General features: G+C 60.6%; 2 protein-coding genes across 3 annotated transcripts in view; both read left to right on the top strand.

The window, feature by feature from the left end:
- The window catches only part of KLHL22 (kelch like family member 22), a 35,311-nt gene extending 33,371 nt beyond the window's left edge, over window positions 1–1,940 (top strand). For both annotated transcript variants that reach the window (XM_036354272.1, XM_036354273.1), the window contains exon 7: window positions 964–1,940. In XM_036354272.1, coding sequence (XP_036210165.1) covers window positions 964–1,326 — 363 coding nt within the window. In that variant the 3' untranslated portion in view covers window positions 1,327–1,940. The remainder of the gene's footprint in view (window positions 1–963) is intronic.
- Window positions 1,941–5,499: 3,559 nt separating this feature from the next.
- SCARF2 (scavenger receptor class F member 2) lies at window positions 5,500–15,831 on the top strand. The gene is made up of 11 exons (XM_036354236.1): window positions 5,500–5,837; window positions 9,846–9,904; window positions 9,998–10,099; window positions 10,308–10,827; window positions 10,946–11,164; window positions 11,294–11,422; window positions 11,969–12,072; window positions 12,145–12,262; window positions 12,498–12,613; window positions 13,220–13,372; window positions 14,149–15,831. Exons 1-11 carry the CDS (start codon window positions 5,671–5,673, stop codon window positions 15,054–15,056), a joined length of 2,595 nt encoding a protein of 864 aa, XP_036210129.1. The 5' UTR covers window positions 5,500–5,670; the 3' UTR covers window positions 15,057–15,831.
- The last annotated feature ends 6,003 nt before the right edge of the window (window positions 15,832–21,834 follow it).

The following is a 21,834-nucleotide window of genomic DNA, read 5'->3' as shown; positions in this document are numbered from 1 at the left end:
GGCTAGTATTCTGCATATTCTAGCTGGAGAACCAAAGCTGATTATTAAGTTAAAAAGGTAAGATTTGTATGGCTCTTAATATATATTGCCAAATTGCTTTTTTTCCTGGCTTGTCAGACAAGTGCATAGCAGTATAGCTTCACTACATCTTCACCAGCATTTGGTTTTATGGGTTTTGGTTATGGTTGCTGGTTAACAGTTGACAATTTTTCCTGACCATTTTTTTTACATTTTTAAAAAATATATTTTTATTGATTTCAGAGAGGAAGGAAGAGGGAGAAAGAGAAGCATCAATGATGAGAGAGAATCATTGGTCGGCTGCCTCCTGCACACCCCACACTGGGGATTGAGCTCACAACCCGGGGCATATGCCCTGACTGGGAATCGAACCCTGACCTCCTGGTTCATGGGTCAGTGCTCAACCACTGAGCCACGCCAATCAGGCTATTTTGCATTTTTTGAGTTACTAGTAGGTTGAACATTTTCCCTGAGCAAACAAGGATATTTGTTTACTGTTTGGGGTAATTTTGAGAAAAGAGAACATTGAGGGTCATTAGCAGTAGCTATATCCATATTGTATTTGCACCTCCACCTGGTGTGGGGTGCTGTTGGTGGGGTAGGGTTGGGGGCGGGGGGTAAGGATATAACGTGGGACCTCAATCATCTTCAGTCTTATGGAGGGGAGAGAACCAGTACCACCAGACCATGGAAAATAACAGCCTGCCAACTGGAAGACACCCACACACTGGGGGCCACAAGCTGACTGAGGGCCCTGGAGATGGGACAGAGTGTTAGTCTGGCCCTTGGACAGGATGTTTTAAACACTGGCCCTAAGCCCTTCCTCCATGGGTCAGGGTTTGCCCACAGCCCTACATGTCCCTCAGCCTTGGTTCAAGTCCAGGGTCTGGCCAAGAGTGCTGTCCCAGCAGGTGCCCCAGCTTCACTCGGGCCTTGGCTTTGCAGGTGGCTTGCTACAGCTGCACATCCGGGCAGTGGTCATCTGTCTGCCCACTCCCAGCGGGGCATGGTGAGCCTGGCATTGCTGTGCTGGACAACAGGATCTATGTGCTGGGTGGCCGCTCACACAACCGTGGCAGCCGCATGGGCTACGTGCACATCTATGACGTGGAGAAGGACTGCTGGGAGGAGGGGCCCCAGCTGGACAACTCCATCTCGGGCCTGGCGGCCTGTGTGCTCACCCTGCCCCGTTCCCTGCTCCTGGAGCCATCCTATGGGACCCCTGACCGCCAGGCCGACCCGGACTTCGCCTCGGAGGTGATGAGTGTGTCTGACTGGGAGGAGTTTGACAACTCCAGCGAAGATTAGGGCTCTGGGGCTGGTGTCAACAGGAAGGGAAGGGTGGCAGGAGCTCCGAGGGCAGCCCAGGCCAGAGCACTTTACCCCAGGTCATTAACACCCTTCCTTCTGCACCCCAGCCGGCTGACTCTTGCCTCCCTCCCTTCACATCAGCCTATCTGCCAGCTTGCAGCAGGTCTTTGTGGGGCTCTGTAGGTCGGCTGTGGATCACTGTGCAGGGGGAAGTGTTCAGGAAGGCTCTGGTCCCCTGAAGGGGTTTACCAGGCCTGCTGCTCCTCAGCTCACACAGGGTGTGCCGTCACCAGCTGTCTTGGCCTCCCTGGTTCTGGTCCCTGCTGGGCTGAGAAGGTGTCCTCCCAAGGGATCTGGGCACTGGCACCGGGGTGAGGCGGCTGAGATATATTGAGCCCCCTTCTGTGGGCAGGGGTAGGGTGGGCCCCTCACCTACCCAGCAACCAAGAGGGCAATTGAGAGCTCCCAAGGACTGGAGAAGGAGCAGAATTGCATAAAGTTGCTTGAGACTGGTTCTAGTGATAAGAGGATCCCCTACAGCTGGGCTTTTCTGACCCCATGTTGTTGATAAATGAAATAAATCATCTTACAAAAGGTATGAATTGTTCTTGTGGCTGTGGCCTCAATTTCTTTCACAACCTGTCCGAGGCTGCAGCACTGGGAAGCACCAGTTCCCTTCTGGGGTGAACGTTACTGGTGGGAATACTGCTGTGGTGTGGGATTTGGCAGTGGGAGGCCAAAATCCTGTCTCAAAGGCAAGAGCACAGTACACTCACCAGCTAGAAGGGTGCCACCTAGAGACCCGCCCTAGTCGGTGACAGGTGGTCCCCTGTCTGCTGGTGTGCCTTCTCTGAGGAGTAGCTCTTTGAACAGTTGGCAATACTTGGGCCCCAAATAAAGCTCATCCTGAGGTTCAGGAAGGGGGCTCCAGTACCTGGGGAGGGAAGCCCTGTCAGGATGGGCTCCTTCCCACTTCCTGGATCCCAATGTGTGACGGGAGTGGGAAGCTGCACTTCCTACAGGTTCGCCAGGTGAGTTAACTTCTTAGCACATCGGCTCCCTGGTGCAGTGGGTGGACCTCTCTGCACAACAGAGCGTCCACCTGAACGAGCTCCTGCCTACCCAGGCTCTGCACCAGCAAACCCGCCCCGCCCGCGGGGTCTGTGACTCCTAGGGCTCTGTCCTCTCCCCGTCTCAGAGACCACTGAGCCTTCTCTGTTACTTGGTGCCTTGCCCAGAGCCTGCTGCGACTAGCACCATGTCATGGATGGGAGGGGAGCAGAGAGGCAGTGTGAGCTACTTAATGGGAGGAAGGCATGTGGAGAGGGACAGGGAATCAGCTGCTTTGGGTTCTCCTTTTTGATTCCTTAAGGACTTTGGGATGTGGGGGTTGCTGCCTGCTCCTCAGGCCTATGCATGTGACCTTCTTTGCTGTTTCTTGGGGGCTGGGTACTCCTGAGGAAATATGCCCCCACTCCCTAACCCCAACGTGACCTCATACACCCCCACTTCAGGGTGGCAAGCTCAGTGTGACCCTGGCAGGTCACTTCCAAGGGGACAGGCTGGCCACATTCTCCAGTGTCTTCTCCCCTGTTCCCGAGGGTGAATATGAGAACATGGGATCAGAGTAAGGACCCAGCACAGCCTGTCTGCCACCACCTTACAGGCCAGGCTAGCAGTTTCTGCAGACCCCAGAGGTTTCTGGGAAGGAGAGTCCCAGAAATGCTTTCCCCACCCCTTATCTTCAGTATGTCCCAAGCTTGGTGCTATCTCCCCACCCAGAGCCACCAAGGCCTGTCCATAACTTTACAAGTGACCTCTGGTCTCAGGGGATGAGAGGGAGGTCTTTGACGCTGTGAGCATGGGCTGGGTTAAGGGATCTTGAAAGCTGGGCAGCAACCTGGCCCTGCCACTGCAGCCTTGGGGCCCTGCCTGGCATTTGTGGCAACACTTCCCCCACCTCCTGCCCATGGGCCTCAGCAGCCCAGGCTCCCGGGCCCTACATTCATGCCTTCATTTGGCTTGTTGTTCATCCCATTTCTGCCTATAAAATCCTCATCCTTCAAAGTAGATCTCCTTCAGGAAGCCATCCTGGCCAGAACTGGTCAGCTTGGGCTCTAGGCTCCCACAGTTTGCCTGTGTGATGGTCTGGGGGTACCAGGGTACCACAACTTCCTCATCCTGATATTCACCTGGCACCAGGCCAGGCACATGGACCATCATTCATTCCACCCGCACTTCTCAGTCTCAGCAGCGTGGTGGTGTCTGGGACAGATATGGACCCTGCCTTCAACACCAGATCTCGCCGCGATGGCACACATGCAGCGGGCTGTGGGTCTGAATGAGACATGGCTGGGATGGTCCGTGTTCTGCAGGCAGCGGGGGGCAGCCAGATATGAGATTAGGAAAACTACACTGGTTGGTATAGAGATGGGGTGAGTAGAGATCTGAGACGTTCAGGAGTGGAGGCATTGCCCAGTGGTGTTCGCAGGTGGGAATTTGGGGGCAAGGAGCCGTTGTGGGGGAAGGGGAAGAAGGTGATGGAGTCTGAGGTGCCTGTTCATGAATTCAGTCCAGCTGGGGTGAGTGCTTCCAGCCCTGGGATCTGTGCCTCTAAAGCTGGGAAGGGAGCAGGGCTGCCTCAGGCTGCTGGGTGTCACTACCACCACATGGACCTCCGTTGGCCTCTGTTGGTGGCAGCCAATGGGGGCCTCTCTGGGAGGGGCCCTGGTACTGGGAGGACACTGCTGAGGTGAGGGTCATGTCCAGGAGGAACTGCCCAGAACTGGTTTGGCCAGTGTACTTGTCTCCAAGAAGTGTTTGCATTTGTGATAGCAGCAGACTTGCCCTTCCAGTCCACCCAACTGTGACCAGCATGACTGAGTGAGGGGCCCTAACCTCAGAAGCCCCCTACCTGCTGCTTTCCATTCCGCCCTCTGACAGCCTGCCCTGGACAGGCCCCTGGCTCAGCCAGCCAGGTGTGTCCTCAGGCTTGGGCCTTCCGGTGGCCCTTGTTCCAAGCCTCCTCCTCCTCCTTCAGTCCTACCTTCCACCTTGACAGGCCTCCACATAGCTAAGGAAAGACGCCACTCCTCCCTCAGGGGGTCTGCATCAGCCTGCGTCTCAAGAGAAGGCAGCTACCCGCTCCCTGCTCAGGGTCTCCTGCCAACTCTTAAGTCCTCAAAACACATGGTCATCTTTACTGGGACCTGGCTGCTCTCCTTGCTCCATCCCCAGACCTGCCTGCCTACCCTGCTCCATGGGTCCTGGGCGTGGACCTGTCATCCCCCAAAGCAGCAGGCACCCCTCTACTTCCCAGACCCAGTTTCTCTTCCTGGCAGTCCCCGTAGGCCCTGTTCCTCTTAATCTTGTTCCCCTTCCTCCTTACTTGCTGCCCCTGCTCTGCTGTGCTGTCACCCCTGCTCTCCGGATGCAGGAGCCCTCTCCAGCCGGGGCTCCACCCTCTGCACTTTTCCCTCTGATCCAGCAGCCTTCTCAAGCAGGTTCCCTAGACCCTTTCAACCCCTGACAAGGATTGCAGGGTCTCTGTCCCGGAGCTCTTCCACCTGCTTCCTCTGCCTTTACCCCCACATTCTGGGGGAGCCCATGGCTGGGCCATTCTATCTCCCTGCCATCTCTCCAATTCATTCCTACGAGAACCCCCTCAGCCCAGGCCTCTGGTCCAGACCGAGTCTATCCACAGGCCTGAAGCATCCTGCTCCGTCCACTGCAGGCTTTGCACTGAGTGTGCAGAAGAGGCTGGCCACCCAGCTGGGCACCACAGGGCTTGGGGAAGTGAGGGGGGCAGTGCAGCAGAGGCGGCCTTGACCTGGGTTGTCTGTGGGACATCCTCCCATGGCCGATTCCGAGGCGCTGGGGACAAGGGGGACTTTGGTGCGTCGCGCTCTTGTCCCCCAGCTCCCTTCCTGCTCTGGGCCTGGCCGCACAGTGAGTTCGCAGGGGTGGCTTTTCCACAAGGTCTGGGGAGGGAAGGGAAATACCGGGGGACCGAAGATTCCTCGGGTGGGCCCCGTGGCCCCGCCCTCTCCCGGCGCTCGGCTGGCCGCCTCCAAGTTCGCCCCAAGTTTGAGAGCTGCCGCGTGGGGGCGGGGGCCGCGCGGAGGGGCGGGGGCGCGGCCGGAGGGTGGGGTCTGGCGCGCGGGGCGGGCGCTGCCGCCTGGCCGGCCGCGGCTGGCCCGGGATCAGGGAGCCGATGTGGAATTTCCTGCCCGGCCCGGCGCCCCTCCTGCCGCCCCCCGCCCGGCCACGCACTCCGCTTCCGGCCGCTCTTGCTGCGGCCGCACCCGCGTCCGCGCCCGCCCCGCGCCTGCCCCGCGCCGCATGGAGGGCGCAGGGCCCCGGGGGGCCGGGCCGGCGCGGCGCCGGGGAGCCGGAGGGCCGCTGCCGCCGCTGCTGTCGCCGCTGCTGCTGCTGCTCTGGCTGCTGCCCAGCCCCGGGGCGCCCGAGGAGCTGAACCCGCGCGGCCGCAACGTGTGCCGTGCGTCCGGGTAGGAGCCCGGCCTGGCTGGGGGAGGGAGGCCGAGGAGGACGCTCGGGGCCGGGGGAGAGGGGAGACCCGGCATGGGGGAGGGTGGCATCCGGGACCTCCCTGCGCCCAAAGCGCCGGCCCCTTCAGCCACCCTCGCCGACGCCGGCTCCGCTCCAGGCCGAGACTGGGCACCGGGCCACGACGGAGCATCCGAGGATACCCCGGGCGAGAAGTCAGCAGAGGGGAGACGGGGTGCAGTGGGCGCCGGGAGGGGTTTCACACGGGGGCCGAGATTTCAGACCTGGAAAAAGGGAGCCTTGGGCGGGGTTGTGCGGGCCGTAGGAAGAGGTCGGGGAAGGGCATTCCAGACAGATGGAATGGTATGTGCAAAGGCCCGCGGCGTGAGTGTGACTCCAGCTCCGAGGACGGTGAGGGTCGGAGGCGATGGAGCTGTGCGGTGGGGGCGGGAGCCGGGAGGTCCGGGGCAGTGAGACTCGAAGGACCGATCCGATGAGTTTCTTGGAAAGCGCGGGCGCGGTTGGGAGGCGGGCGGTGGTAGAGGTGGGCATCGAGGAGCCGGTGCTCAGAGTGAACCAGAAGCGGGAACGGAAAGGACAATGACGTGCACCGGCTCGGAGTACGTGAAACTCCCGGTGGGGAAGCCAGTGTGGGACAGGCACGCGACAGGCCTGCCGGGGGCGGGGGGCGAACATCAGAGGGCGCAGGAGCTGGAGGACCAGGTCGGCCAGTCGGAGGCCACGGCGAGGTCGGGACATCTCCGCTTGGGGGCAAGGAGCCGGCGTGTGGGGAGGAGCCGCGCGGGCGGGAAGCTGGAGCGGCTGCCGTGGGGCACCCAGCTGGGTCCCGTCGGGGCGCCCCGGGCCGCTGAGCTCTAGGAGGCCGCGTCCTGGGGCTCGGCCGTCGCCCTAGACAAGGGGCTGCGCGGGGGCCGCGCGGGGTTTCCGAGCTTGGATCCCGAGGCGCGCAGACCCCTCCCCGCTGCGAGCCCCGCCTCTGGGGCGGGGGCCGGCCAGGCCCGCCATCTGCTTCGCATCGACGCCGACACAGCCTCCCGGGCCTTCCCGGCCCCAGGAATGCAGCGGCGGTGGCGGGCGGGGCCCTGCCTGGAGAGGGGGAGGGCGCGATCGCTGCGGGCCCTGCGGCTCAGCCTCAGCTGTTCCTCCCCTCGGGGTCGGTGCTGGGGATCCGGTGGGTGGCCGGCTGGAGCTGTCGGAAGCCTGAGCCCTTCGCTCCCACTCCCCGCAGCCCTGAGACCTCCCCATGAGGCGGCCTTTTCTACTCGCCAAGAGCTCGAGTTTGGGTTTCAAATCCTGTTGCTGCCGCTCTCCCCACTGTGTGGCCCTGGGCGAATCGCTTCACCTCTCTGGGCCTTCCTCATGCAGTGGAGGGGGTGACTTCATGGGTGGAGCTGATTAATGGGAAGGACAGCCGCTCTTTTTTGTTACTCTCCCAAGGCTCCCCCCAGCAGTTCCCTTTCCCCAGAGGTCGGAGGACCAGGGGAGGGGAGCAACAGCCAGTAAAACCCATGTATCTCACGTGTGCCAGGCCTGTGGTTGGTGCAGGGGCGCAACAGGGGAGAGAAACACCCCTGCCCGGGTGGTGGAGGAAACTTATAGCAAATCATCTGCCATCCAGCACGTGCTAGAGGTGTTCAGTGGGGAGTGCTGCTTCCCTAGGGTGATCTGGGAGACCCACTGCGAGGTGATAAGTGGGCAGAGGCCCACGGAAGAGGAGGCAGTGCCTTGTGGTGTCCAGGGTGAGGCTCTGAGTGCAGAGGGCCTGGGGAAGGACCTGGGGGCTGACAAGAGCCTGGGAGGGGGGATGGTGGTGGAGAGGCCAGAGTAAGGGTGGCCGACCACAGTGGGGTCTGCCCACTGCTCTAAGGACTTGAGTTTTTTGAAGGCCATGGGAACTCCCCGGGGGCTTTGTGCAGAGGAGGGCTGGCATCTGACAAGGGTTGACTCTCAGGTGGCAGAGGAACGAGGGGCAGGGGGGCAGAATGTGGGGCCAGTTGGGGGATCAGGGAAAATCAGGGAGAGCCAGGGTGGCTCTTCCAGGCTGGGGCAGAGCAGGGGAGAAGTGGCCTGTCCCATCCTAGATCCACTCTGAGTGTGTGTGCGAGAGTCAGGGTCAGCTCTGGGGATTCGGCCTCCCAGCCTGCAAGGACCGGACTTCCCTGTGATGGTGGGGCGGCAGCTAGGCATTCAGTGTTGGAAGGAGGGCCCCCTGGAGGGCTCCCAGGCTTGGATTGTCAGCATGTAGATGGGACCAGTGAGCTTCCAGAGAGGAGAGAGCCTGGGGGTGGGGAAGCCAGAGGAGGGGTGTCCACGGGGGCAGAGGAGAGGCAACTGGTATAGGAGCCCGAAGCCTGTTCAGTGTGGGCTGGCTGAGCTCTTCGTTTGTGCCAAATGCTTGAGACATCTTGGTGTAATCTTCCTGCCAAACCCATGGGCTCATTCTACAGGAAGGAGCCTGAAGGTCCGAGAGGTTGAGTTCTGCGCCCAAGGTCACATAGCAAGGGGCAGAGGCAGGCATCAAATCCAGCTTCCTGGCGCCCTACAACAGGCTCTCACCCACAGAATCACGTGGCCAGGCAGGAGGCGGTCGTGCTTCCAGGACCATTCCATCAGGAGGACACCTACAGGGGCTCTCCTCCCAGGGACTTGGGTTCAGAACTGGCAGAAAAGGCCGAGGGTGATGGACCTACTTGTAGATGGGCACCGGGAGCTCTGGGGCAGGCCTAGGGGGTGCAGGTCATGGGGGGGCAGGAGAAGCCAGGCCTTTGTGTTCCCTGTGTCAGGCATCCAGTTCAATTTGTGGAAAATCAGCTGAGCCCCATTCCTCCCCTTTGAGGTTTTTATGGGTCCTGTTCCCAGGTCCCACATCTTGGGCCTGAGGGAGAATCGAGTTATTTTGTGGGGTGAGGTCCCAAGGCCCCATTCAGGGTGTGCTGATGTCCTGGAACATCCTGGGGATGTGGGGCATCTTCTGAGCCGGTGATGGGGGGCAGCCTTTCCCTTCCCAGCCTGGACCACTCACCCAGGGTCCGTAGGCCCCCTCCCAACCTCTTCCCATCCCGGTTCCTCTCCTTTGGAGAAGCCCACTCCTTTTCTCTAAAATGAATGGCTGCTGTGTGCCTTTAGGATTCGGATGACATTCTTCTAGGTTTGATGGGACCCTATGAACCTGCGTCTGAGCATCTGTTCCTCCTCAGCCTACTTTGCCCCCCAAATGTGGGCACCCCGCATTTTAGCCCTTGTGCGGGGCCTCCAAACCTTCATGCCCACACACCCCATCAGCCCAGAGTTTTGGACGCTGTACTACCCTGAAATGTGACAGTTCTAAATGATATGCCTCCTACTGAGGTGACTTGTACCTTGTAAAGCCAAATAAAATTAAACAAGATTTTAAAAACATGTAAGTAGGTGCTTTAATATCTCCTTCCTACACCTCAACTCTTGCCCTGGAGACCTCCCAGTTTTACCTCCCTTACGCTTGTGGAGAACTCCCCAGGTGTGCCCTGCCCCTCTAGGAGGCACCTCCACTGAGTGGATTCCTCACTGTGTCTACCCACCTCACCCAGAGGCTGCACATCTGCCTTGGCACTTCAGAATGCCACACTTGAGCAGGTCCTGGAGATCCAGGGACCTTTCCCCAGCCCCTGTCACTGCTGCCCCTCCTGGGACACCTGGGGTCTCTTTCTCAGGCCTAGTGGCTGGGGAGGATGGTCCAGAGAGTTAGGTGGGATGGGGAGACCCTGTAGAGAGAACTGGGAAGTTCTTAGAAGTTAGGTCTATTGGTGGTCTGCCCTCTGCACCTCTTGGTGCCATATGCTGGAGGGCTGGAATGTGTGTCTCATTCGCTACTACTCTCCCAAACCTACAATAGTTCCTGACCCTCATACAAAGCAAGGCCATGATAACCACTCCCCCAAGGCAGAGTGGAGGTTGCAGGAAGCCCCTGCCATGAGGGGGATTGGGGCTCAGGCTCCTCTCTCTGCCTGCAGCTCCCAGGAGCCCATGTGCTGTGCCGGCTGGAAGCAGCAGGGGGACGAGTGTGGGATCGGTGAGTGGGACATCCTGGAGACCTGGGCAGTGGGGGTGGGGGCAGTGGGTGGGGGCTGGAGGCAGGGCAGCTCAGGTCCCCTCTTGTCCGCAGCGGTGTGCGAAGGCAACTCCACGTGTTCAGAGAACGAGGTGTGCGTGCGGCCTGGCGAGTGCCGCTGCCGCCATGGCTACTTCGGTGCCAACTGCGACACCAGTGAGCGCTGGGCAGTGGGGCTGGATTCTAGAGAGATGGGCGTGGTCTGTGAGAGGGGCGGGGTCTGATCCGGGAACCCGATCCAGCGTGAGAGCCGGTTCCCCGAAGCCGGGGTGGGGAGTGGGTGGGGACTCTGGCCGGTTCAGGGTGGGCCCCAGGCTCCCTCCAGAGTGCCGGGGCCTGCCACTGTCTCCGCTCATCCCTGCAGAGTGCCCGCGCCAGTTCTGGGGACCCGACTGCAAGGAGCTGTGCATCTGCCACCCGCATGGGCAGTGCGAGGATGTGACCGGCCAGTGTACGTGTCACGCGCGGCGCTGGGGAGCACGCTGCGAGCACGCGTGCCAGTGCCAGCACGGCGCGTGCCACCCGCGGAGCGGCGCGTGCCGCTGCGAGCCGGGCTGGTGGGGCGCGCAGTGCTCCAGCGCGTGCTACTGCAGTGCCACGTCGCGCTGCGACCCACAGACGGGCGCGTGCCTGTGCCACGCAGGCTGGTGGGGCCGCAGCTGCAACAATCAGTGCGCCTGCAACACGTCACCCTGCGAGCAACAGAGCGGCCGCTGCCAGTGCCGGGAGCGAACGTTCGGCGCGCGCTGCGAGCGCTACTGTCAGTGCTTCCGCGGCCGCTGCCACCCGGTGGACGGCACGTGCGCCTGCGAGCCGGGCTTCCGCGGCAAGTACTGCCGGGAGACGTGCCCCGCCGGCTTCTACGGCCTGGGCTGTCGCCGCAGGTGGGCGCGGGCCCCGGCCGGGAGGGGGGCGGGGGAGGGGAGGAAGAAGGGCTGCCAAAGGAGGCGGGGGTTAGGTGGTTCCGGGCCCCGCCTAGCCTCCCGCCCCTTCCTTCCCTAGATGCGGTCAGTGCAAGGGCCAGCAGCCGTGCACGGTGACGGAGGGCCGCTGTGTGACCTGCGAGCCCGGCTGGAACGGCACCAAGTGCGACCAGCCTTGCGCCACTGGCTTCTACGGCGAGGGCTGCAGCCACCGCTGCCCGCCATGTCGCGACGGGCACGCCTGCAACCACGTCACTGGCAAGTGCACGCGCTGCAACGCAGGCTGGATCGGCGACCGGTGAGCAACCTGTGCCATAATCGGTCCCAGTCCCGCTGCCCCACCGCCCCTGATGCCCTTGGTGGAGGGTTTTGTGGGCTTGGGTTCGTTTGCCCCCATTTCCACTAACCCTCCTCCCCGCGTTTCGAGGTGCGAAACCAAGTGCAGCAATGGCACTTACGGCGAGGACTGCGCATTTGTGTGCGTCGACTGCGGCAGTGGTCACTGCGACTTCCAATCCGGGCGATGCCTGTGTAGCCCTGGTGTCCATGGGCCCCAGTGAGTGCCCGGGGCCTAAAGGGGGCGGGGGTATGAACCTGACACAGGGCTCCAGCCAGACGCCCAGGTGCTTCTATGTTGGTGGGACCAAGGCTTGACCCTTCAACGTTGGCCCCCTTACCTTGGCTAAGGAATGACAACAGACTCTTTCGAGCCGGCACTTTGAGCTGGATCCGACGTCCAGTTCAGCCTGTGGTCAGTGGGCTCCTGAGGTGCACCTGAGCTGGTGTAGAGCGAGCGGGGACCTCCACTTACAGCCAAGGGCCTGATCGGGCAGCCCCTTTCCCATCCACACAAGAGTCAGTCTCAGGGATGGGCACTGCGGCCCAGTGGCCACTGGCCGGTCCCCCAGGCTCCTTCCCACTGGTGTGCACACACATTCATTTCTAAAACAGGGATCGCAGAGTATGTGCCCCGAAGTGGAGGTGGGCATCAGTCCTTAGAGAATAGAGCTCCAGGACAGGGGTTAGCCAGCCGCAGGAGCCAGGGTGGGAGGCATCGCGGAGGGTCGCTGTGGCCCTCCCTGAACCTGAGCCTCCCTCGTAGCTGTAACCTGACGTGCCCGCCCGGCCTCCACGGTGTGGATTGCGCCCAGGCCTGCAGCTGCCATGAGGACTCGTGCGACCCAGTCACTGGTGCCTGCCGCCTGGGTGAGTTGGTGCGCTGGCGGGGGGCGGGGTGGGGAGGTTGCTGGCACCCTCCCTGATCCTAATAACCGACAGAGACCAACCAGCGCAAGGGTGTGATGGGCGCGGGCGCGCTGCTCGCCCTGCTCCTGGGTCTGCTGCTCTCGCTACTCGGCTGTTGCTGCGCCTGCCGTGGCAAGGACCCCGCGCACAGGTGAGGCCCCACGCGGCCCGGCTCTCCTGGGCTAGGGACGCACCCTGTCAGTCGCGCTGCGGTGCCTTTCGGTACCCACCTGTCTCCCGCCTGGCCCTGGCCCCGCCCCTGGCCCCGCCCTCTCTTTAGCTCAGGCCCCTCCCTTTCTGTTTCCGCTCCCTCGGAGAATGAACCTCCCTCTAGGCCCCGCCCCCAGCCCCGCCCCATTCACTCAGGCCCCGCCCCCTCCCCGCAGGGAGCTCTCACTTGGGAGGAAGAAGCCGCCACAACGACTGTGCGGACGCTTCAGCCGCATCAGCATGAAGCTGCCCCGGATCCCGCTCCGCAGGCAGAAGCTACCCAAGGTCGTAGGTAAAGATACCCGCACAGGGTCTCTGGGGGAACACCTTCTTCCGCAAGAGGCTGCTGGGAAATGGGTGTGAAGGTGTCGGTGTGGGGAAATGCCGGGCCCTGAATGTTGATGTGGGTGGGCGTGGGGGTGGTGCGACGGAAGAGAAGGAAAAGGGGATGATAATGTACGCGAACCCAGGGAGGAAGGTAGGAGGCCTAGGTGTGCAGGCAGGTGTGGGAGGTGCTTGCATCTGGGGTGCCATGAGGGTGTGTGGACATCTGGGTCGGACAGGCCCCCCCCAACTCCCCAGTTTGTAGGAGTATATGTTGGTGTGTTCACCTGGAGTTGTGGCACCTGTGCAAGGGAATTGCTGGCACCAGTTGGCAGGAGAGGGTCCTGCCTGGATCCCCTGCAGTGCCCTGGGTCCTTTCTGGAGCTCTCCGCCCTACCAAAGGGCCCTGGGTGAGGGGTTCTGCTTCTGTTGTCACTCTGCCTGTTGAATTGCCTGTGCCACCCTCAGGCAGGGTAGGGCTGGTGCTCCATCATTTGTGGCAGGAGGGCTATGGAGGGCACAGGCTCTGAGGCAGGGCACGCCCCCTGGCAGCCGTGCCTCCCTCTTCCCCTAGTGGCCCATCACGACCTGGATAACACACTCAACTGCAGCTTCCTGGAGCCACCGTCGGGGCTGGAGCAGCCCTCACCATCCTGGTCTTCCCGGGCCTCATTCTCCTCCTTCGACACCACTGACGAAGGCCCGGTGTACTGCGTGCCCCACGAGGGTGAGCACACTCTGCTTAAGCCTCACTCCGGCCCAGGGAAATGCTCCAGCTTAAAAGATCTCTGTGCTCCGGGGTACAGGCAGCATGGAGAGGGATGGTGTGGTGGTGCTGTTAACGGGGGGCTGGGCTCACAGCTGAGGCTGCAGAGCGGGGTTCTGTGCTGCCCTGCGTTGAACTGAGGTGGGGTCTGGGGAGATGGGTGGGCTCTCTTTTCTCTAACCACAGCCCAGGTTCATTTCCGGGAGAGAGACCAGGTAGAGAGAAGGTTCTGGGCCCGAGTAGGAGTTGACAGGAGGGAGGTCTACAAAATACGGGCACACACCTTGGCCCACAAGCGGCAGGAAGGAGCTTGCCTGGCTGAGATTCTGGCTTCTTTCCTACCCTGCCCATCCACCTGGATGACCTTGGGCAGGTGACTAACCTGAGCCTTAGAAGCCTTAGCTGTTAAAGGAGATGTAATCCTCCTGCAGGTGTTAAAGGGTTCCATTTGATGATGGTGGGTGGCCTCCAGGCTGGGGATGTGGGGGGAGGGGAGGGGAGGGGAGCGGCCGAGGCCGAGGCTGAGGTTGGATGGAGCTTTAGCTGGGAGCGTGCCTTCCACCCCCCAGCATTCAGCCACAGCTCGGGGGGCTAAGAACTAGATTTGTGGTTAGCGCTTTGGGTGCCAGGACGAAGACCAGCGAGGGCCTAAGAGAAGGCGAAGGTTTGTGCGTGGAGGCTGGATGGCTCGGGCACGCTTTCTGTTTGCGGTGACCGCCCCGCTCATTCTCTGTCAGAAGCGGCAACCGAGAGCCGAGACCGGGAGGTCCCCACCGCCCCAGCGGAGGCGCAGGCGCCGGCCCCCGCGCCCGTGGCCACCCCGGCGCCGTCGGAGGAGGCGACGCCCCTCCCCGCATCCTCCGACAGCGAGCGGTCCGCGTCCAGTGTGGAGGGGCCCGGCGGGGCGCTGTACGCGTGCGTGGCCCGGCGCGAGGCCCGGCCGGCCCGGGCCCGGGGAGAGGCTGGAGGCCTGTCGCTTTCACCGTCGCCGGAGCGCAGGAAGCCGCCGCCACCCGACCCCGCCACCAAGCCCAAGGTATCTTGGATTCACGGCAAGCAAGGCGCTGCCGGCGCGGCCCGTGCGCCTTCACCATCTCCCCCGGGCCTCGAGGTGGCGCCCAGCCCCAGCAAGAGGAAACGGACACCCAGCGACACCTCGGCGCGGCCGGAAGAGCCCGGCAGCTCCCGGACCCAGGACCCGACGCCACGGCCCCCGGGGCTGGCCGAAGAAGAGCCAGCCCTGGCCGCGCCCTCCCCGCCCCGGGCTCGGGCGCGGGGCCGCGGCCTTGGCCTCCCGGAGCCCACGGACGCTAGCGGCCCCCCGCGCAGCGCGCCCGAGGCCGCTTCCATGCTGGCCGCCGAGCTGCGCGACAAGACTCGCAGCCTGGGCCGCGCCGAGGGGACCCCGGGCGCACACAGCCCCCGGGAGAAGCCGGCGCCGCCGCAGAAGGCCAAGCGCTCGGTGCTGCCGGCCTCGCCGGCGCTCACGCCCCCCGCGCCCGAGGCCCCGGGTCCCGAGAAGGCGGCGGCTGGCGCACCCCTGCCCGACACCCCCCGGAAGAAAACCCCCATCCAGAAGCCACCGCGCAAGAAGAGCCGGGAAGCGGCGGGCGAGCTGGGCAGGGCGGGTGCGCCCACCCTGTAGCGGGCGGCCCGCAGCTCCGCCGGCTTCGCAGCGCTGCTTGCCACCCCTGCTCCGCGCCCGCTGGGCGGCTCCCGGGCGCCCCGGCCTCGCGGGGGGGCCGAAGTCATGGGTCCGGAGGGATCCTGGGTCTCCCTGGCTCAGGCCCCAGCGGCGGCTCCCATTGGTCAAGGCCTGACCGGCGCTTAGCTGACGGCTCCCTTTGCATTGGCCGAGTTATGTAGGTCTCAGGCCAGCCCGGGTCTCTAAAAGGCCAGGACGGGAGGGTTCTGCCCTGAGACCACCTCTTACTGGCCTGGTGTGCACTTGGCTGGGCCTGCCTTCTCATTGCCTGAGGCCAGAAGCACTTCTGCCCCGTCTGCCTCTCATGGCCAGGGCCTGGCGCCTCTGGCTGGAGCCTCCTTGCCTTCCCGCAGCCCCGGGCCCTTTCCCCTGGCGGGGCATCAGGGTCTCTGGTTGACCAGACCCTGGGGAGGAGGGCTGGCCTCTGCTCCCCAGGAGACTCAGCACCCAGGGCTCAATCCTCCCCACCCTCCCCTCTCCTGCTCCCGCCGCCCCAGCCTTCCCAGCCCTGGCCCCTCAGCCGTCAGCTGGTTTTGATGGCCTCCCACCACCCCACACACTGGTGGGAACCCCAGGGGCACTCCAGTAGCCTGAGGAGACATATTTATAGGCCCCCAACAGGGCTGCTCCCCCCTCATCCGGGTGCCCCAGGATGGGCTCCTCCCTGCAGGGGCTTGGCCAAAGCTTTCTTAATAAAGTGCCTTTCCCCCCTCTTGCTCTGACTGCTTCCTGTCTGCGGAGCCGAGGACAAGGATGTCGCCAAGCTGGCACTCACACCCCCAGGACCCCTAACCTGAGCGGAGCCTGGGAGTCCAGGGATGGGTCTCCCGGGACCACGTTGGAAGCCAGTTGTGTCCATCTGCCTATCATTCATTTGTCAAGTTAATTTCCCACCCACCTTGGCCCTCCCCATCCTCCCAGGATGACCAGTGGGTCAGAACAAATCAGGTGGAGCCCCTTGACGATAAGGCGTGGGTGTGTGGGGCTGCGTCTGACCTGTGCTTTCCCCTCTGGCCACTGTTGTTACACTTGGGGGCTCCGAGCTGTTTGGTGTGGCTAGGTCAGGTCAGAGGCTGGGGACAGGGGGCAGTGGGCCACGGGCACAGCCTCCAGCCTGGCCTCATCTGGCACAAACAAGGCAGCCGGGCACTGCACAGAGCCCCGCTGTCCGCCTCAATGGGCTCCTTGTCCTCAGCCGGAAACTCTCACCACCTACCCCGCTGGTCCGGGGGTGTTGGGGGTAGAGGGAGGAAAGTGGGCCTGGCCCAGAGCCCTGGCTGGCCTCAAAGGCAGTCCTCCCCTCCTCCCCGCCCCTCCCCACACACACACTCTGGCCTGACCTTCTATCTTGCCATTTGTCTCCCAGTGTCTTCACTGATCTGGCCTCCTAAGGGCCCTTGCACAGCTACAGAGCCTTATTTCTCTGTGGTGCCCACTGTCCTCCATCTATCTGAACTTCTATCTCCCTGCCTCTGCCTATTGGCCTCTTTCCCAGCATTTTGGATCAGGAGATTCTGCCAGGATTCTCCAACCACCTCCCACCCCCGCCCTGTGGACCACAGCACCACAAGAGTCTGACCAATGCTGGCACCTCAGAGATCTCACCTGGCAATTCTCTGGCTGGATACCACATTGAGGTCAACTTCAGTGACCCATACAGGGACCCAGCCATCTGAGTGGGGATAGCCTCATGCCACGGGGGGACATCTGGCAGGGCTGGCATCAACACAGTGAGTCTCTGCATCTGGCCTGATGAGGCAGCACGCGGGCTCCATATCCAGGACACGCTGCTTCCCTCGGGCCAGCTGGGTATCCTCCCAGCTCTGGCCCTGCGGCTGGCTGGCCTCTGATCCATTTGGGCACCGGGCCATGCTGGCTGCTGGGGTTGAGAACACAGGTTCAAAGTCTGCCCGGAGGAGCAGATGACCAGCTGAACCTGAGGTTAGGGCAGTGACTGAGGGGGTGGGGATGGACAGTGCAGTGGCTCAAGCCACACTCTTGCTGTAACCCCCTCACCCCTAGTTAGCTCCATCTCTCCCTCTCCCCCCGGCCTGGACCAGTAGTGGTCACATCAACCAGGACTTTCCTGGGGTCTCTCCTTCCCCTGCCCTGGGAGACTTCCAGGTGTTCCAGACCCTAACCTGCAGGAACCCCTCTGTGGAGGGGCGCTTCCTGAACTTTCGGCTTCCAACCCTTGCCACTTACCTCCCTGCTGGTCAGATGCTGTGGCCTGTAGGCCAGGCAGGACCTAGGCCGAGAAGCTCCCCCACACAGGATGACCCAGGTGGCCATCTGGGGAAGGAGCTGCTGGGACCCTTCAAAACCCCCCTGTCCGACATGCACTCCCTCCCCACCCCCTCGGGCCTGCAGCAGTGCCAGCTCCCAGGGCAGGCGCCACAAAAGGAACCGCGGCTGCTGGAACCTCCGTTGCCATGGGGACCAGGACCACAGGGCCCACATCTGGTAGCGATTGAGGAGGAAAAATTATGAGTCGTGGAAAACGCAAATATTTTTTGTAGCACAGAGCACAAAGGAGCGGGAGGAATGTGGGACTGGAGAAGGCCTGGGCCCAGCCGGTTCCAAACAGGAACGCAGACACACACAGACAGTTACACACACAATGCCAGGCTCAGAAATGCTGAGACACCCACAACACAAACACCACCAGACCCACAAAAACACTGCGACTGACTCACGCACTGCAACATATACCCACACATACAACGAGACTCAAAGAAATACTCCTTCGCCAACACAAACACACAACCTACCACACACAGAAACACATCATGCAACTCTGCACACACACACCAAATGAATCAAGCACTGGGACAGACATGCACTGCAACAAGCATACATGTACAACCTGCCCACAGCAACACAAAAAGGCATCATCACCCCACAAGACACACACACAGTCCAGATGATGCGCAGAACAGAAGAAAAGACTCCCTCCACAATGCACACTATGTTTTGCAGATACAGGAACACCAGGAGAGATGCTTGTCGCAGGGCACACACACACACCATGGGCCACAGGGAAACCACAACACAGGCACAACCCTGCAGCACGCACACACACACACACACACACACACACACCATGGGCCACAGGGAAACCACAACACAGGCACAACCCTGCAACGCACACACACACACACACACACACACACACACACACACCATGGGCCACAGGGAAACCACAACACAGGCACAACCCTGCAGCACACACACACACACACACACACACACACACCATGGGCCACAGGGAAACCACAACACAGGCACAGCCCTGCAGCACACACACACACACACACACACACACACCATGGGCCACAGGGAAACCACAACACAGGCACAACCCTGCAACACACACACACACACACACCATGGGCCACAGGGAAACCACAACACAGGCACAACCCTGCAACACACACACACACACACACACACACCATGGGCCACAGGGAAACCACAACACAGGCACAACCCTGCAAAACACACACACACACACACACACACACACACACACACACACACACCATGGGCCACAGGGAAACCACAACACAGGCACAACCCTGCAACGCACACACACACACCATGGGCCACAGGGAAACCACAACACAGGCACAACCCTGCAGCACACACACACACACACACACCACGGGCCACAGGAAAACCACAGCACAGGCACAACCTTGCAGCACACACAGACACACACACACACACACACACAGCTCAGACTCACAGAAGCATCGAGAGGCACTCACTTTGCAATCACATACACCCTCCACCAGAGACACCCAGATGGACATGCTGAGTCACCTACACACATGCCATAAGACAAACAGAATCTCCGTGCAACACATATACACACCACCAGATCCATAGGACCATGAGACACCTTATAAACACACACATTTCCTGACGCAGAGATACATAGAGACAGCCACACCAAGAAACATACACAGCCCACAACAAACAGAAACACAGGAACAGATAGCCAGCCTGCAACAGCCACACAGCCCACCAGACCCAACTAAAGGCTGAGATGGGCCCTCACTCTGAAACACACACGCACGGCTGATGGAAACAAAGAGATGAGTTCTGCACATGCACAGCATGCCTCCAGACACACACAGTGGAAACACACAATCCACCAAGCACTCAGAAACTGACCATATTGAGATTTTCCTGAGCCCCACGTGTATATTGGGGCGCAGGAAAAGCAGCGATGGTTGGGAGATGTCTCCATTCTTCTGTGCTCTGAGAAATGGCTGGGCCTAAAGGACCACTTTGCCCTCACTCTTCCTTGTGACTCCTTGTTTACCTGCCAGAGAAACCCAAGCCCCTCCTTTCCTTGCAGATGTTCCTCATTAATGAACGTTCTTCCTGTTACCGTAGCCTGAATAAAATCCTCTCCCCGAGTGTCTGCTGCATCCCCCCCCCTGCCCCCCCAGTTCTGGGGCCTTGACTTGGTATGGGTTGAACCTGGCCTCTGGGTCCCTGTTCATTCCCTCCAGGTAGTGGGCCTCTTGGAGGCCTCGTGTGCCACTCCTGACTGCCAGCCTGGACCTCCCCTCCCCGGGCAGTCCCACTCTGGTCCTGTGCTCTGGGCTCTTGTTCGTCGTTACAGTTAGAAGTGGATTTTCATTCTTTTTTGCGGACTTTCTGATTTCTGGTACCAGATTCTTTCAATTTCATGATCTGACCGTGTGGTCTTTCCTCTGTTAGTCTTATCTGTTTGTGTGTTTGTCTGTTTTGAGCTTGAATCAATTAAGAGTTTATACCCACTGGGAAGACGAGTTGGAGATGTGGCCAGTGTATGGAAAGAGTTGTGCTGCCACAAAAGTTTCCTTGAGCTCTAGCAGAGAGGCTGTGAGATGAACGGGTGAGTGAGTGGATGCCTTTGACATGAACAACAATTGGTACACTTTGGTGACACTCACCCAGATGCTTGGCAATGCCTCCTTCGAGGACAGGAGTATATGGGTGGGGTTAGAAGAGCAGAGGTCTGGGAAGCAGAGAGCCAGTCTTGAAAGACAGGTGAGGTTGGGGCCCACGAGGAGGAAGAGGAGGGTAAGTGGGAGAGGAAAAGGAAGTCTAGGTGGAGGGGACATCTGATGGGGTACAGTGGGGCGTGGATCAGGGATGATTGCACCTGGGATCATCATCAAGGACAGTCCATCTTCTAGTGAGGTCCAGTTGCAGGGCTGAGGTCACCTGGTTTAGTCTAGAAGTTGGTTAGTGCCTGGCCAGTGTGGTCCAGTGGTTGAATGTCGACCCATGCACCAACAGGTCATTGATTCAATTCCCAGTCAGGGCACATGCCCAGGTTGTGGACTTGATCCCCGGTAGGAGGTGTGCGGAGGGTGGGGGGGGGGGTTGCTATTTGTATTGGGCTTGGAGTTGCCCAGGAGATGCCCAGCTGTGAAGCAAGGAAGGCTGATGCTAATGCCGGTTGTGAGCCTTTTTTTTGTTGTTGTTGTTGTTTTTATTGATTTTTTACAGAGAGGAAGGGAGAGAGATAGAGAGCTAGAAACATCAATCAGCTGCTTCCTGCACACCCCCCACTGGGGACGTGCCCACAACCAAGGCACATGCCCTTGACCGGAATCGAACCCGGGGCCCCCCAGTCCGCAGGCCAACGCTCTATCCACTGAGCCAAACTGGTCCCGGCGTGAGCCTTTTATTAATAGGTTTGGAGCATGCCATCACCAGCTGCAGCTTGTTTGAGAGATTTTAGCAAAGTCTGAAGCCTGAGCAAGGACAGACCATTCATATTGAAAAGCTGCTGCAAATAGCTTGGGTAGGGCTGCAAATTGGATGGGGCAGGATTCAGGGAATCCCCAGGGCAGAGCAAACAGTGTGCTCCAAGCTGGTTGAGACTCAGATATGGCTGCCAGTCAGCCCTGCGACATGGGAGTTCCCAGCACAGGAACAATAACCCCTGCAGCACCCCTGTCTGGGAGAAAGTCGCCCCACCCGTGTTCCTGAGCCTATCCATGAAGAGCCAAGCATAGCCCCTAAAAGCTGAGCTCACCCCAAAGAACCAAGCTAACCTCAAAGAGCCAAGCCAATCCTCAAAGGGCCGAGCCTAGCCCTAAGAGCTGAAGCTAGTCCCCAAGGAATGACCCTAGTTCCTAAGAGCCATGCCAAGCCCCAAAGAGCTCAGCCTAGTCCCCAAAAGCTGAGCTTAGCTCCAAAGAGCCGAATCTAACCCCGAACAGCTGAGCCCACTCCAGAAGGTCAGAGCCTAGCCCAGCTGTGGGCAAACTACGGCCCGTTTGAAATGAATAAAACTATTGAAAAAAAAGACCGTACCCTTTTATGTAATGATGTTTACTTTGAATTTATATTAGTTCACACAAACACTCCATCCATGCTTTTGTTCCGGCCCTCTGGTTCAGTTTAAGAACCCATTGTGGCCCTCGAGTCAAAAAGTTTGCCCACCCCTGGCCTAGCCCCTAAGTGCCTAGCGTTGCTCCAAGGAGTGCAGTCGGGGCCTAAAGAGGTAAAGCTAGTCCCCAGCGGTGACCCTAGCCCCGAAGAGCCCTACTAGCCTGGAAGAGTTGAGCCCAGACCCAAAGGGCAGAGCTAAGACCCTCAAAGGTGAAGCTAGTCTCTAAGGGCCGAGCCCAGTCCTGAAGGGTGGACCCTAGGTCCCCAGAGCTGGTGCTCGGTTAAGGGATGTTTTACTTCATTTGATTACTTATAG

This window comes from Myotis myotis, unplaced genomic scaffold (genome assembly GCF_014108235.1).
Source record: "Myotis myotis isolate mMyoMyo1 unplaced genomic scaffold, mMyoMyo1.p scaffold_m19_p_20, whole genome shotgun sequence".
Lineage (NCBI taxonomy): Eukaryota > Metazoa > Chordata > Mammalia > Chiroptera > Vespertilionidae > Myotis > Myotis myotis.
This window is presented reverse-complemented; position numbering and strand designations above follow the sequence as displayed.